The following is a 13,865-nucleotide window of genomic DNA, read 5'->3' on the forward strand; positions in this document are numbered from 1 at the left end:
GGAACTGGGGGTAGGTAATATCTCTACAGCGCTACTTTCCAGTAACATCTTAATGCTCTGGGTGAGGTCTTTCTTTCTTTTCGCACCTGGGAAAGGAGGCGGCTGGTCATCAAGGTGCGTAGCTCCAGTGGCAGACAGGAGCCAGAGTGTGGAGAGCGGTGTCTCCATCACTTCCCCGATGCAGTACAATTGGCCATAGCAACACAACGTATATGGCTGGCATGCATATCTTTTCTCTTTCTGCATGGAATCACTGATTTTAAGGTCCCTGTGAGCCTCTTTTCCTTTAAGTGAAAGGAAGATAGAACCGCAGGCAACGAAGAAAGACATGGGAAATCTGACCCTCGTGTGTCTTGTGTAGCTGAGCATTTCTTGCTTATCCTGTGGCTTCTGTCACCGAGGCAGTCTCTTCTTAGTTTCGCTTTCCTTATGCTTTTCTCCCCATGCCAGTTGTTTCGGCTTAGAAGATTGTACTATGGAGTCCAGGACGGCCTCAGACTAGCAGTGCTCTCTCCCACCCTTCCAGTCCAACCTCTTCCTTCTCTTAAGCATCACAACTTAGTGGGAAGAACCTTAGGCCTTTTGTGAACTCCTGAACTTGTTGGGTCTTCCTTGACTTCTCATGTCCTAAGGAAGTCTTTGGGACCTGCCCCCTGCTCTGGCTTCAGGATGTTCAACTTCTCAGATCAATTGTAGGTTGTGGCCTGTCCCCTGAGCTGGCTCAATGTAAGATTCCCTTCCCATATGCATCACTACTACCACCACAGGTCCCCCTGATGCCCAGTAGAATTGCTCTGATTCATCCCCCTACCTCATGGGCCTGTGTTGCTGTATGTTTTCTTTCGGCATAGGATCTTGCTATCCCAGGCTGGCCTAGAACTCACTATCTTTCCACCTTAGCCCCACAAGTGCTAATATTATAGACCTGCCCCACTACACTGAACTCTTAATTTACACCAGGCTTCCATATTAACAACTCAAGAAGCCATGGGAGCTGCAGGGCCTTGTCCAGTTTTCCCAGGTCCACTTCAATCCATGCTGTAGACTTCTGTGGTTGCCGCTTGCTTTTTAGCCCCTCCATTGGGCTGCCTGTCTTTGCCATCTGTCTTCCCATTTGGCTGGGTCCATTTCTGAGGCAGGAAGGCTAGAACAGAAGTGCCCTTCAGTTTTCAGGTCTCTGGAATGTCTGGATTTTTCTGGAAGAATTAATTCTAGTTCTCTAAGAGTCAAGCAAACACTTTCTGTGAAATATCGCACTGAAACTTGAAAAGAAATTGAAAAACAAAATTCTTTTGTTTCTTAGGCTCACCTGGAAAGAATCAGAATTGATGAGCACACTCTCTTACCCTCTGTTAAAAGATTTTATCTGCTTGAGTCTTAATAAAATTTATTTTATTTTACTTTTGGTGTGTATTCCATTTGACTAACATAGAATGCATCATAGTCCTGCTTAGAGGCCAGAGCAATCTGTGTATGACTTACACAGATGTATGAAAATCATCTCACTGTATGGCTCTTCCAGACATTGGGCCACACTGACAGAGGGACAACCATACAGGAAGGAAGATGGTGGCACAGTTTCTGATGAGATAATCAATTTTTAATGGAGCTCACGCCTTTTCCACCATAGGCACCAAAACTATGCTAATTTGAAAATCACAGAGCCAGAGAGACTGAGCTTATGAATGTTAACTAATGTATAATTGCATTCTTGAGAGAGAAGCTTTTGATGTATGGGTTTTAATTTAATTTGTGCCTCTTGCCCTCTGGGGAGGAGAGAATTTTTAAAAAATCCCAATTTGCAATTTTATTTTTGGCATATTACACATACTCTTATTCCTTTCTCTGTACTGACCCAGTCAGGGAGGGATGAGGCCAGAGCAGGGGGCTTATTCCAGTGGGACGTTCTCCTCATGTGCATGAATCACTGAATTTGGGGGTTTTCTGTGTTTGAGCCCAGCAGCGTTTAACTTGAAACAAGAATTCATAGGGGAATCTCAACACTTTGACTCTGTGACCACTCCCCAGGTGGTAGGATGGAACTCTTATCTGGTTTTAGTAGTAAGAACACACAGGGTAGTCACTCCAAAACAAGGTTTCCCTTCCAGCACTTCAGCCCAGAAATTGCAAGCCCATATGTTTCTCATTATTTATCATCATCATCGTTACCATCACTATAGATGTTGTTTTCTCTCACTGATCACTCTGAAAAAAATCTCTTTGATATAACAGTTTTCACGAGCAAGCAAATATTCCCTTTTCTCAGCTCATTCTCTTACACACATCTTGTCATGCTTTCTATAATCTCTTTGTCCTTGGAGTCTGTTACAATTTTGTCAAGTTTGTGCTACTCTCAATATTCCTGTGTTCTAATACTCCTATCAGGATTCTGTTTTGGGGCTTTGGGCTTTGTTATTCTTAGCCTGGGATCTTCTGTCCCAGATATTCACGTAATTTATTCAATTATTTTTCTTCATATTTGCAACTCGAACCTTATTTTACCAGCAGCATCAGAATGATTTGACACATTTAATTGCTTATTGTCTCCTTACCCCCAACGAAATATAAATGTGACTTTCCTGACTCGCAGTCTTCTCAGCTCGTAGGATACAGCTATCAAAAAAAAAAAAAAAAAAAAAAGCTGCGCCAAAGATAAGACGGAATAGCTGTGTTAATCTCATACAAAGTAGATCTTACTACAAGAAAAGGCATAAATCACAAAGAGGGCTATTGAATTACTGTAAAATGGTCATTCCTCCAAGAGGAGGCAACAAACGCTAACCTTCATCTCCCTAGCAGAGAGCATTATAGATAGCACTCAAGAAGAAATGGAGTTCCACCCTCAGTACCCACCTTCTCTAGCTTCTTATCACCTGTGTTCCACTAGCTCCCCTTTCATAAGGCTTTCCCACCCACAGTGAGATACTTAAGTTAGTCATTCAAATCTAAAGGTTTGACCAAGAGTCAAATGTAAGAGAGAACATGTAGGGTATCCTTCTGGGCCAGGCTCACTTCACTCAGTATCATTTTTCCCAGTTCCATTTATTTATTTGAGAACTTTATCATTTCATTTTTCTATAGTTTTAATTGTTATAGGCCAAGATTTAAAATAGATTTCATACATTCTAAGACAATCATATTTCTTTGATTATTTTGTGCCAACTGATCTTTATATCTCGTTCATACTAATTATAGACAGTTGGGAAAATGCACTTTGCCTTCTAAGTTACATGCAGTTTCAAAGTGTATTGAAATGTTAACTTTTAACACTCTGAAAATTGAATCCTCTGAAAATGTACCTGGTGTATAACATTCTAGAAAAAAAAATATTTTCCAGATGTTCTTTTAGAGTTAAAGTCTTTTGGGTAGGTATATATGAATGTGATGTATGTGTGGTGTGTGTGTATCTGTGTGCTTGTGCACACGCTTCCCAGAGACCAAGAGAAAATGTCAAATGTCCTCCTCAGCCACTCTGTATTATTCTTTTGAGACCGACTCTTAATTGAACCTGGAGCTAGGTTGCCTGGCAACTAGCAAACTGTAGCCATTCTTCACCTCCCCCAGCACTGGGGCTACAGGTGTAGGTAACAGCCACTGCTTTGTGTTTAGGTGCTGAGATCTGATCCTCTGCTGCCATTGCTGCGCAGAAAGCATTCTCACGTACCGAGCCATCTCTCCAGTGAATAAAAAATAAAGTCTTTACTTTAAAAAATACTATTATAAAAGCATAATCACACCTAAATCCACCATAAAGCTCCTTTAAATAGTTACTTTAGTGTGCATAAAATGTGAGCTTCTTCACACGGCAAAACAGCAACACCAGCAATAACATAAAACCAACCCAAAAGATCCTCATACTCTGCTCTTCAGGAATACAGTAATCCCACAGTGCACAGCCCATTTGTATTCATGAAGCAGAAATACATATTCATTTTATTAAAAAATCTGCCTCCAAGCTCCACTTCTTTCTTCTGATGGAAATGTAACCGAGAGGCTGGGAGGAAGCTGCGGCTTCCACCCTTTGTTTTGTCTGTCAAAACCTGCTCTTTCTCAAGTGTTCCTTAATCAACCTATACAGCAATATTTATGCTCTATGATCTCAACTTTCTGCCCTATTTTACATTGAAGAAGAAAGGGACCCCTACCCCAAGCTGAGAGTCAGAAACTATGGAAGCACAGTTGTATCCTCAAACTGCTGGCTGGGTTCGGTTTCACAGATGTAAACCCAGGAGCTAGGAACCTTCAGTCTACTTTGTTACGGAGGCAAACAGCAAAGGGCAGCGAGCCCCTTGCCCTGCCTTGACTGCCTGTCGGTACTTTGTGGGTCCAAGGCTGGTTCCTACAGTCGATGTCAGTTAATGATCACAACAATTGTGTCACATCTAAGCGATGGCATCTCTTCGCTTTTTATCTAATCTTATAGCTTTTACGCATTTCCTGTTCCCGCCTCTGCAATATTCCATGAGCCTTACGGGGTTGCTATAAGTGATTTATGTGGTGCTGGACCCACATCTGTCACCTATTTACTGTGTTTCGGTCTGTCATGAGTACAGCCACCACTCTTCACTAGAAGGGGAGACTTTTCTGATTAGGACCGGGAGATCCTTTTGACTTAAGTTTTTCTCTACTTAGCATGACCTTATCTATAGGACGGTTACATACTACCTTTATTAAATTGAGATAAGCAACCTGTATCCTTATATTCTCCAAGACTTTTATCATCTAGGATTGTTGGATTTTGTCCAAGGTCTTTTTTGGAGTTAATGAGATAAATGATCATGTGGTTTCTATTGAGTTCGTTTTTGTGGGGGATTGTGTTTCATGATTTACTCATATTGAAATATCCTTGTGTCTTTGAGATGAAACTGCCTTGATCATGGTGGATGGTGTTCTAGGATTCAGTTTGGAAATATTTTGGTGAGAAATTTTGAGTCTTTCTTCACCCAAGAGTTTGGCCTATAATTTCTCTTTTTTGTCGGGTCTCTGTCGAGTTTTAGTATCAGGGTAATACTGGCTTAGTAAAAAGAATTTGGAGTTGTTCCCTTTCTATTTCACAGAATAACATGAGGAGAATTGGCATAAGTTTTTCTCTGGAGATCTGGCATAATTCTCTGCTGAATGTATCTGTACCTGGGCTTCGAAAAGGATAAATTTCCAAGGGAGAAAACGAACCGGAGTAGTGGGCAAGTTTAGACGCTGGAATGACAAAGGCTACACAAGAGACGGGGCTTTTATGTCACATTGTGTGGGTTCATATGTGTGTGGCATGTTTGTATGGACATGTGTATGGATGTGGACTTGCCTGTGTTTGCATGTGTACAAGCCATGGGTTGACATCAGGGAGTCTCCCTTTATCACACATTATCTGGTTGTTTTGTAGAAGAAGTCATTGAGTCTGAAATTTATATTTCAGTAAGGCTGGCTAGCCAGTAAGCCCTTAGATCAGCCTGCTCCATCTCCTGTTACTGGAATTGTTGGGACATACTGCCACACCCGACTTTACCGTGAGTCAGACCAAAATCAGCTTCGTGCTTGCCCACTGAGCCATCTACTCACCTCCTTGTGGATTTTTTGCCTTTTCCTCATAATGTGGACTTTGTCAATTATTTCTGTGTGTTATATACAGTTCCACATACACCTTTGTTCATTTCTAGTCTTATTAACATCTTACTTCTGTACCAGGGGCAATGGGGGGTTTCAGTATTATAATGAAGCATGAGTTACCTTGAGGCTTGGTGAAGGGCTATGTACCTGGGCCACAGGCTCTACCTAGTTCTAGCTGGCCTTGACGGGGGAGTTTCTTCTTTGTCAATAGGTTTTCTCAGGTGCTGACTTTGCAGCTCTGGTCTAAGGATTTCAGGATTTCATTCTCCTCACTCCTAACCTTGCTGTTTTACCTCTGTGCCCCAGACTAGCCTGGGAGCCACTGTGAGTCCAGAACAGCCTCAATTTGACCACTTCAGACTCCAGAGCACTGGAATTGAGGACGTGAACCCATGTGCCTTGCTCCTTTGGTGCTACCTTAGCATTCTAGGGAATTCTAGCTAAATCCCGTGAAAGCACCTTCATTGTTTTATTTGTCTGTTGAAACACATGTGCCATATTTATAAGGAAAACAATCCTAATTCTTTTTAGCCTAGAATTCTAGATCTGTCAAATGCGCACATCTTTCTCTGACTTTCAGATTCCTTTCCCTAGCACTCAAGATACAAACAGAGAACAAAAAAGGGATTCTACTGCTTTCTATTGTTTAATATGTTAGGTCCCTGCGGCAACTACGTTTCTCTCCCTTTCATAAATCAAATGCAGTCTTTAGATCTAGCAGAGACTTCCTCATTTCATGTTAGGAGGTGGAAGCCTGCTTTATTTAGTTAGTATGAACTGTTCATTGTAAGCAGGGTCTGCTTCAAATAGTCAGAGATGAACTTGAGAGTCTGCTTTGAGGAAATCCTTTAAGGACAATGCTCACATAGCTGTGAGGTGCTGTGGTCCTTTCTCTATCTACTCCAATAAAAGATCCCAGTCATTTCAGTGAGGGGCTGAGGTGGCTGCTGTCCCTGAGAAGACAAAAGTGAAGGCCAAGGAAGTTCTCTTGTGTCCATGAGTCTTGAGGCTCTTGAAAACAAGGACTCTGTATGCCATCAGAAGGAATAACACTATATGAAGTCATGGGAGCCTAAAGACTCCAGGCATACTAATGACCCAAAGACAACATTGATTTGGCTTGATATAACTGGAAGGACAATCTGAAATGAATAGGGGCCCCTCCTGGAAAGTTGTACTGATGCCATGGGAAGATTTGTGCCTGAAACATGATATTTAATAAACTTAATGACTAAAGCATTAAAATCAATAAAAGCATGATCAGTGTAATAAATCATATTTAATAATTTGCCATTTTGCACATATACTCGTTAGAGAAATGCATTCACACTGCTGTTTTTGGTACTTTGCCTGTGGATGATCCTTCACTGTTTATTATAATGATTTACTGAAATGAGAACCCTATGCGGAAAGTTCTTAACGGTATCATCTGTAAACAAAAGGTTCTCATCTATTTGTGTTTTTCTTTTTCTAGGGTCAGACATTGTTCAGTGGTTAATAAAGAACTTAACTATAGAAGATCCAGGTAAATAAATCATTTTCCCATTGTTACATTGTTTTGTTCTTTGTGGTTTTGATAAATGTGCTTTTATCAAGGCTATTTAAAATAATAATCAAGCAAATTTCATAATAAACATAATTAAACTTGAACTCTATGTTTAGTATTTATACAAAGTCAACATATATTCAACTGAAATTAAATATTTATGTATAATTTGCACATATATAATGATCCATTTTATTTAATTATGGTTATTTGTGATTTTTAGAATAGATTACTTATATGCACATAAATAATTGTGCATGTAATTTGTAATTTGTAGCAAATTATTTTGAAATCATTAAATATCTCTTTGGGAGACTTTATAGTAAATCTCATTAATTTATCATTTGCCTTAGTTCTTATTTTGAATAAGATTGGAAAACAATATGCTTTTTGCAGTTCTGATTTTTGGTCATGTGTATGTGTGTTTAATACTCTCAGTGAAATCCTGAGCTCATTTACACCAGTAGGCAGGGTTAGTTCTGTGACCGACTAAATTCCTTAGCTTGAAGCAACTTTTACCAGCTTGTGTTTTGTGTCTCGTGGAAGAAACTGTTACACATCTCAGGCATTCAATGACTGTTGGGGGATGGGTCGCTTGTTGGTTGCCACCCAGCTAGCTTAGACCCAAAATAATCACACAGAAACTGTGTTAATTAAATCACTGCTTGGCCCATTAGTTCTAGCTTCTTATTGCTAACTCTTATATTAATTTAACCCATTTCTATTAATCTGTATATCACCATGTGACTGTGGCTTACCGGGTAGAGTTCACAGCATCTGTCTCCAGCAGTCCATCACTTCTCTCTAACTCTGCCTTCCTCTCTCCATGCTATAGGCCAAGCCAGTTTCTGTATTCATTAAGCAATAAAAGCAACACATAGTCAGAAGGACCTCCCACACCAAATGGCTTTTGAAAATGTGATATAAAAGCTTTCATGTGTGGCCAACTATTTACATCCCCAAAATATAAATAAGCTCTGCCATGTAGCAGAGGCACTGAGAATCTAATAGCTTTCAGGGGACTGAAATTCCAGCAACAGGGTGTGGAAGAAAGTGTGGGGACACAGTGACCTGTATAATACTCTACCTACTACCTGGCAAGGGAGGTTTATGTCTTTTGTTCCCTCTCCGCTGATTACCACCTTAGAATGATTTACACTTGATAGATATTACATGAAGATAAAACGATTTTATCCATTTATGATAGTTTAACAAAACCACTTCATCAGAAAATGTAGCCTGAATTCTGTACCCATACACATGCTCAGTTGATACATGAACTTTGAAAATATTTCTGTAGTCGGTTCAGAGGGATTAAAAGTGTTAACTAGCCGGGCGGTGGTGGTGCACGCCTTTAATCCCAGCACTTGGGAGGCAGAGGCAGGCAGATCTCTGCGAGTTCGAGGCCAGCCTGGTCTACAAGAGCTAGTTCCAGGACAGGACAGGCTCTAAAACTACAGTGAAACCCTGTCTCAAAAAACAAACAAAAAAAAAAAGTGTTAACTAAAGAATGGAGTCACTATTGCGCAACACTGCATTGCCACTGAGAGAGGATGGACTTACTATGAAAGAAAGCCACACTCTTAGCAAGTTCATGGTCCAGTTTTATGCCATTGATATTCCTGATTTGCATATCTATAGCCATTCAGAAAATGGTCCCAAATGTCCTGCCGACTTACAACCACCACCACCAACAATAATATAGATCAATGCATTAAAAATGAATTCCAAAGAGTATTTTTCTATAACAACTTGCTACTTAAAATTTCTGGTGCAGAATCCATCCTGCTGTAGTCCATGCTGACCTGAAACTTACCACACAGCCCATGCTTTTCAGTTATGTTATGACAAGCAAATCAAGATGGGGTTTTACTTGTTGGTTTATTTCTTTTTTTTTTTTTTTTTTTTTTTTTTTTTTTTTTTTTTTTTTTTTTTTTTTTTTTTGGTTTTTCGAGACAGGGTTTCTCTGTAGCTTTGGAGCCTGTCCTGGATGGTTTTATTTCTTTTAATGAACAAGTTTACCCTAGATGGTGTATAGGTATAAGCCTCTCTGCTAGGTTTTCAGAAATGTAGAAAGAAGCCCTGGTGATTGTTCTGCGCACACAGCCTGCTCTCAACTAAATGTAGTTAGTGATGGAGTTGACATTAAGAAAGTTACTTTTATGGCCCCATGAATGGAGCTGTTTAGAAGGGAGATTATGTTATTATGATGTCTGGTTTACTTTGGACCTCACCAATGTCCTGAATCTGGTTAAAACTGAAAGAGAATCTAATGCCTGGTTCCTGCCTGTCTAGTGTTTTATCTGGTAGCAAGATGTTGTTTGATGGCCTTAATGGGCAATTTGAAGATCTAAATGTCAGTAATTTGTTGAAAGAAGGTTTTTTGAAAACCAGCTGAAAAATAAGACCAATTGTGTAGCCAATGGCCCATGTGGAGTGAAGTGAGTTTCGTGATCTTCAGGGCTTTTCCAAGACCCAGAAGCACATATTGTTCACATTAGTATTTAACATTTTGTTAACCAATGCCAGAGTACCTTCCACTCCCATTCCAGCAAGTTAGTATCATCAGACACTATGGCACAGTGTAATGTTCCTTTTAAAACAGAACTCCATCATCTTTAGTTAGAATTTACGATTATTCTTAGTATTATTGGCATGCACATATATACATTGTATACATATATACAATACTACTATCTTAGTTACTTTTGTATTGTTGTAAAGAGACATCATGACCAAGACAACTTATAAAAATATTTAATTGGGAGCTTGTTTACAGTTTCGGAGGTTTAATCCATGACCATAATTGTAGGGAACATAGCAGCACACTGGCAGGCACGACATTGGAGCATTATCTGACTGCTTACATCTTATCTGCAAGTTGGAAAGAGAAAGTGAGCATTTTTACTGAAGCTGGCATAGGCTTTTTAAATCTCTTAACCCAAGTTCAGTGACACACCTCTTTCAACAAGGCCGTGCCTCCTAATCCTTTCCAAACAGTTCCAGCAACTAGGAACCAATTGTTCAAATATATAAGTCTATAGGGGAGGGGTACATCCTCAGAAAAACATCCACATACCCATGCAAGATTTGTCTAATATGTTGGGCTTCTTCTATATTCCAGTCTCCTTTTAAAATATTATTGTAGGAAATATATGAGAATATTATAAGATGATCTGGCTCTTTGACTTCTTCACACTATTTTAAAAATAGTTTTAGTGCTCACTGCAGGCTCCGGGGAAACTTCTCCTCCCTTGATGAGTGATTGATTCAGTGCATTCCACTCCTGCCTCTTTCTGTTTCACTGGTGTGGTCTCAGCCTCTCAAAACGCCTTGTAGCTCTTTAGCTAATCTATAAAGTGGAACTGTGCACATTGCTGTGTTTTTTCCTGTCTGCTTTTCCATCAGCATGTACTGTTGCTCAGTATCATAAGCCCAAGAATTCCCAAATATGTACTGTCCATGCAGTCTTGCTGACTTCTCTGTGATGTCTATCCAATGCTTGTTTGGATCTTCTGGCTGGAGGGTAAGCTCAACACAACACAACCCAGAGTGGAGACTTACTCTTGGTCCTGTCTCCTGTGTTCCTGGGTTCAGCTCTAGAGTTAAGTCTATGATGTTGAACACATACATGAAGTCTGTTCAACGACCAGTCTGGGAAAAGAGAACAAAACAGTTAAAAACAAACAGCAACAATAAAACCAAAGTTAATAAAACCTGCCAGATCTCAGTCTCCCCTGAGATTTTCGGTGCCTGTTACTGGTGTTTCTAGTCAGTGGCCTATTCGGTGCTTTCTTGTGGCTGCTTCGCCACATTAGCAGCGTCCTTTCCTACATACTGACAGCTGTGCCTTACCCAAGCTTTGTGTGGAGCACAGCAATAGCCATGACCGACACAAGAAATCCACGCTAACATCTAGTCCTAAAATAATCCTGTTTCTTTTTCTATTTTCTCCTTGGTTCAAAGAAGGTAAGCCTACTTTCTTACCATTTCTGGGTCCAGGGTTCTCTGTAGCTTTCCACCAAGGATAGCCCACATAGTTCTTATATTATTGGCCTTCTGGGTCGCCAGGTATTTTGTGGGCAACAGCATGTTCTTCTCTTCTCTTAAATATAATAATCTTTGCTTAATTACCTAATTGTAGTGATGAGAGCGGCTGGCCACTTCCCACCACCCAGCTAGCTTTAACCAAAATAATTACACAGAAACTGTATTTATTTAAACACTGCCTGGCCAATTAGTTTTAGCCTAATTTAGGCTAATTTTTACATCTTGCTTTAACCCATATTTAGTAATCTGTGTAGCACTATGAGGTGGTAGCTTACCAGAAAAGATCTTAACATATGTCTGCCTCAGAGAGAAAAGGCATGGCATCTGCCGGACTCTGCTTTCTTTCTCCCATAATTCTGTTCTGTCTACTCTGCCTACCTAATTTTCTGTCCTATTAAAGGACCAAGGCAGTTTCTTTATTAGCCAATGAAAGTAACACATAGACAGATGACCCTCCTCCATCATTTCCCCTTTTTCTGTTTAAACAAAAAAAGAAAGGCTTTAACTTTAACATAGTAAAATTACATATAACCAAACAGTTATCAAAAAAGAATTACAGTTACAATATTTATATCTACTTTATCTTTTATCATAATTAAAGAAAACTATAACTATCTATTTTTCATCTCCATCAAAGACTCCAGAAGGATATATTATTACCTAAGCAAACAAGAAATAAGCAACTTCCAAACTCTTGAAATGACAGACGTCTCACTGCCTGGGCAGTCACCCAAAGTTCTTTTGTACTGTTGGGGCATCCATCTTTGGTCTACAGGCCCATAGTATTCAGTAGACATTTCCATGAATCAGGAAATTCCAAAGACTGTTTAGTCACTTTTTGTTGTGTCCTACAGAATGTCTCATAGACTCTTTAATGAATCAGGAACCCTGAAAAACCATCTCACTTTTAGGCAAGTTCAGCAGTCCTCTCTCTGCGGGTTCTTTGTGTCCAGTCTATGCATCAGTCCAGGCAAGAGCAGTTTCTTGCCCAAATGGCTATCAAACTCCATAAGGAGCCTCTTTGATGCCCATCTTCCTCTTGAAGTAGTTGGTGCTGTCAGGAGCAAATGTGTCTCATTGTCATGAAAAGCCCTAAGTTATTAAAACATTTAAAATGTCATATTCTGTAGTCTTTGAAAGATATGAAGAATGCCTATATAAAATATATCTATGCACATCTAGAAAATCTAACATGACTACAAACTTGACTATTATAGATGATTATCTATTAACCTATATTTTTAAATTATACATTATTTTTTTTTTTTTTTTTTTTTTTTTTTTGGTTTTTCGAGACAGGGTTTCTCTGTAGCTTTTTTAGAGCCTGTCCTGGAACTAGCTCTTGTAGACCAGGCTGGCCTCGAACTCACAGAGATCCGCCTGCCTCTGCCTCCCGAGTGCTGGGATTAAAGGCGTGCGCCACCACCGCCCGGCTATACATTATATTTTTAAATGAACTACACAATCACAATACCTTAATCAAGATCAGAAATACATATACATGTAACAAAATTAATTTCCTTTTGTTCTCTGATAAACCACTCTATGATAAACCCCATTAAACCTTCAAATAAGCACACATTCCATTTAGCTCAGGATTCTGGGATGCCCATTATCATCTCCAATGACCTGAATCGGCTTGATTGGTTTCTGCTTTGCTCTGTGAAACACTGTAGCCAGCTGGTAGGCAAGAGCTCCGATTTTTGACACGTAAACATTTGCTAGTGTGCTATCTAGGTAGTTCTTATCTTCTCATCTTCAGCCTTCTCATCATATCTCAGTCCAACATCCTGCGAATTCTTGCTCATGTTACGTTCACTGTGATCTCATTCATAGGCAAACACTATGAACGCAGAAATCACATTTGTACTTGCTCTGCCTCTTAAATTTGCCTTCTGGGGTAGATATAGTACAATATTATTTGTTTAGGTTTTGAAGCTCTTTCTCCCACACCTGTGGCAGGCTTACTGGGGACACCAATAATTCCTTGGTATCATTCTGCTCATTTGCTTGCTCAGCCTCTTCTCACTGGATGCTGATGAAGCTACACTGACCAAAATGAAGAGTCTGAGTAGCGAGGGTTTGCAGTATCGAGGTGTGCTCTATATTTCTGTGTTCCTGGAAGGGCACCTAACTGTTCCTCTGCCATCTAGCTCTACACAATCCATCCCATGCTATTTGAGATTCTTGTCTTCATTGTGAAGCCTCGACATAGAAGATGTTCCTGTGTTTTGCACACAGGGAATTGAGACGTTCTTTGGCATTGAGTGAGTTAATGACTCTAATTGCTCTCTTATGTTAAAAATGCTTTAGTACTGTACTGTACTTTGTAAAGATTTAATGAGTCTGTGTGGAAGCAGGCCAGAATCTTGATTTTATTTTTAAATTGCGCTGGTTCTTTTTAACTTTCTGCAAAGACATTTATTTGAACTAGGTTCTCTTTTTTTAAATACATGCCATTATATACTTGCCTTTAAACACAACCAATGCCATGAAATCTTCAGTTCCCATTGACTGTTCTTTTGGCAATGGACTTCAGGAAGATTGCCAGTTGATACTATTCCATCTGTCTGTTGGTTTCTGGGGTTAATGTTCTCTTTTATTTTGTTTCACGTGTGTTGCACATATCAATTCATTCGAAAAAAACATCATAGTGGAAGGCATA

The 13,865-nt window shown here is 39.7% G+C and overlaps 1 protein-coding gene across 4 annotated transcripts in view; it reads left to right on the forward strand.

The window, feature by feature from the left end:
• The window catches only part of Rgs7 (regulator of G protein signaling 7), a 270,718-nt gene that overhangs the window by 147,342 nt on the left and 109,511 nt on the right, over nt 1-13,865 (forward strand). For all 4 annotated transcript variants that reach the window (XM_038349251.1, XM_038349249.1, XM_038349250.1 and 1 more), the window contains one exon: nt 7,079-7,129. In XM_038349251.1, coding sequence (XP_038205179.1) covers nt 7,079-7,129 — 51 coding nt within the window. The remainder of the gene's footprint in view (nt 1-7,078; nt 7,130-13,865) is intronic.

The sequence above is a fragment of the Arvicola amphibius genome, chromosome 12, assembly GCF_903992535.2.
Source record: "Arvicola amphibius chromosome 12, mArvAmp1.2, whole genome shotgun sequence".
Classification (NCBI taxonomy): Eukaryota; Metazoa; Chordata; class Mammalia; order Rodentia; family Cricetidae; genus Arvicola; species Arvicola amphibius.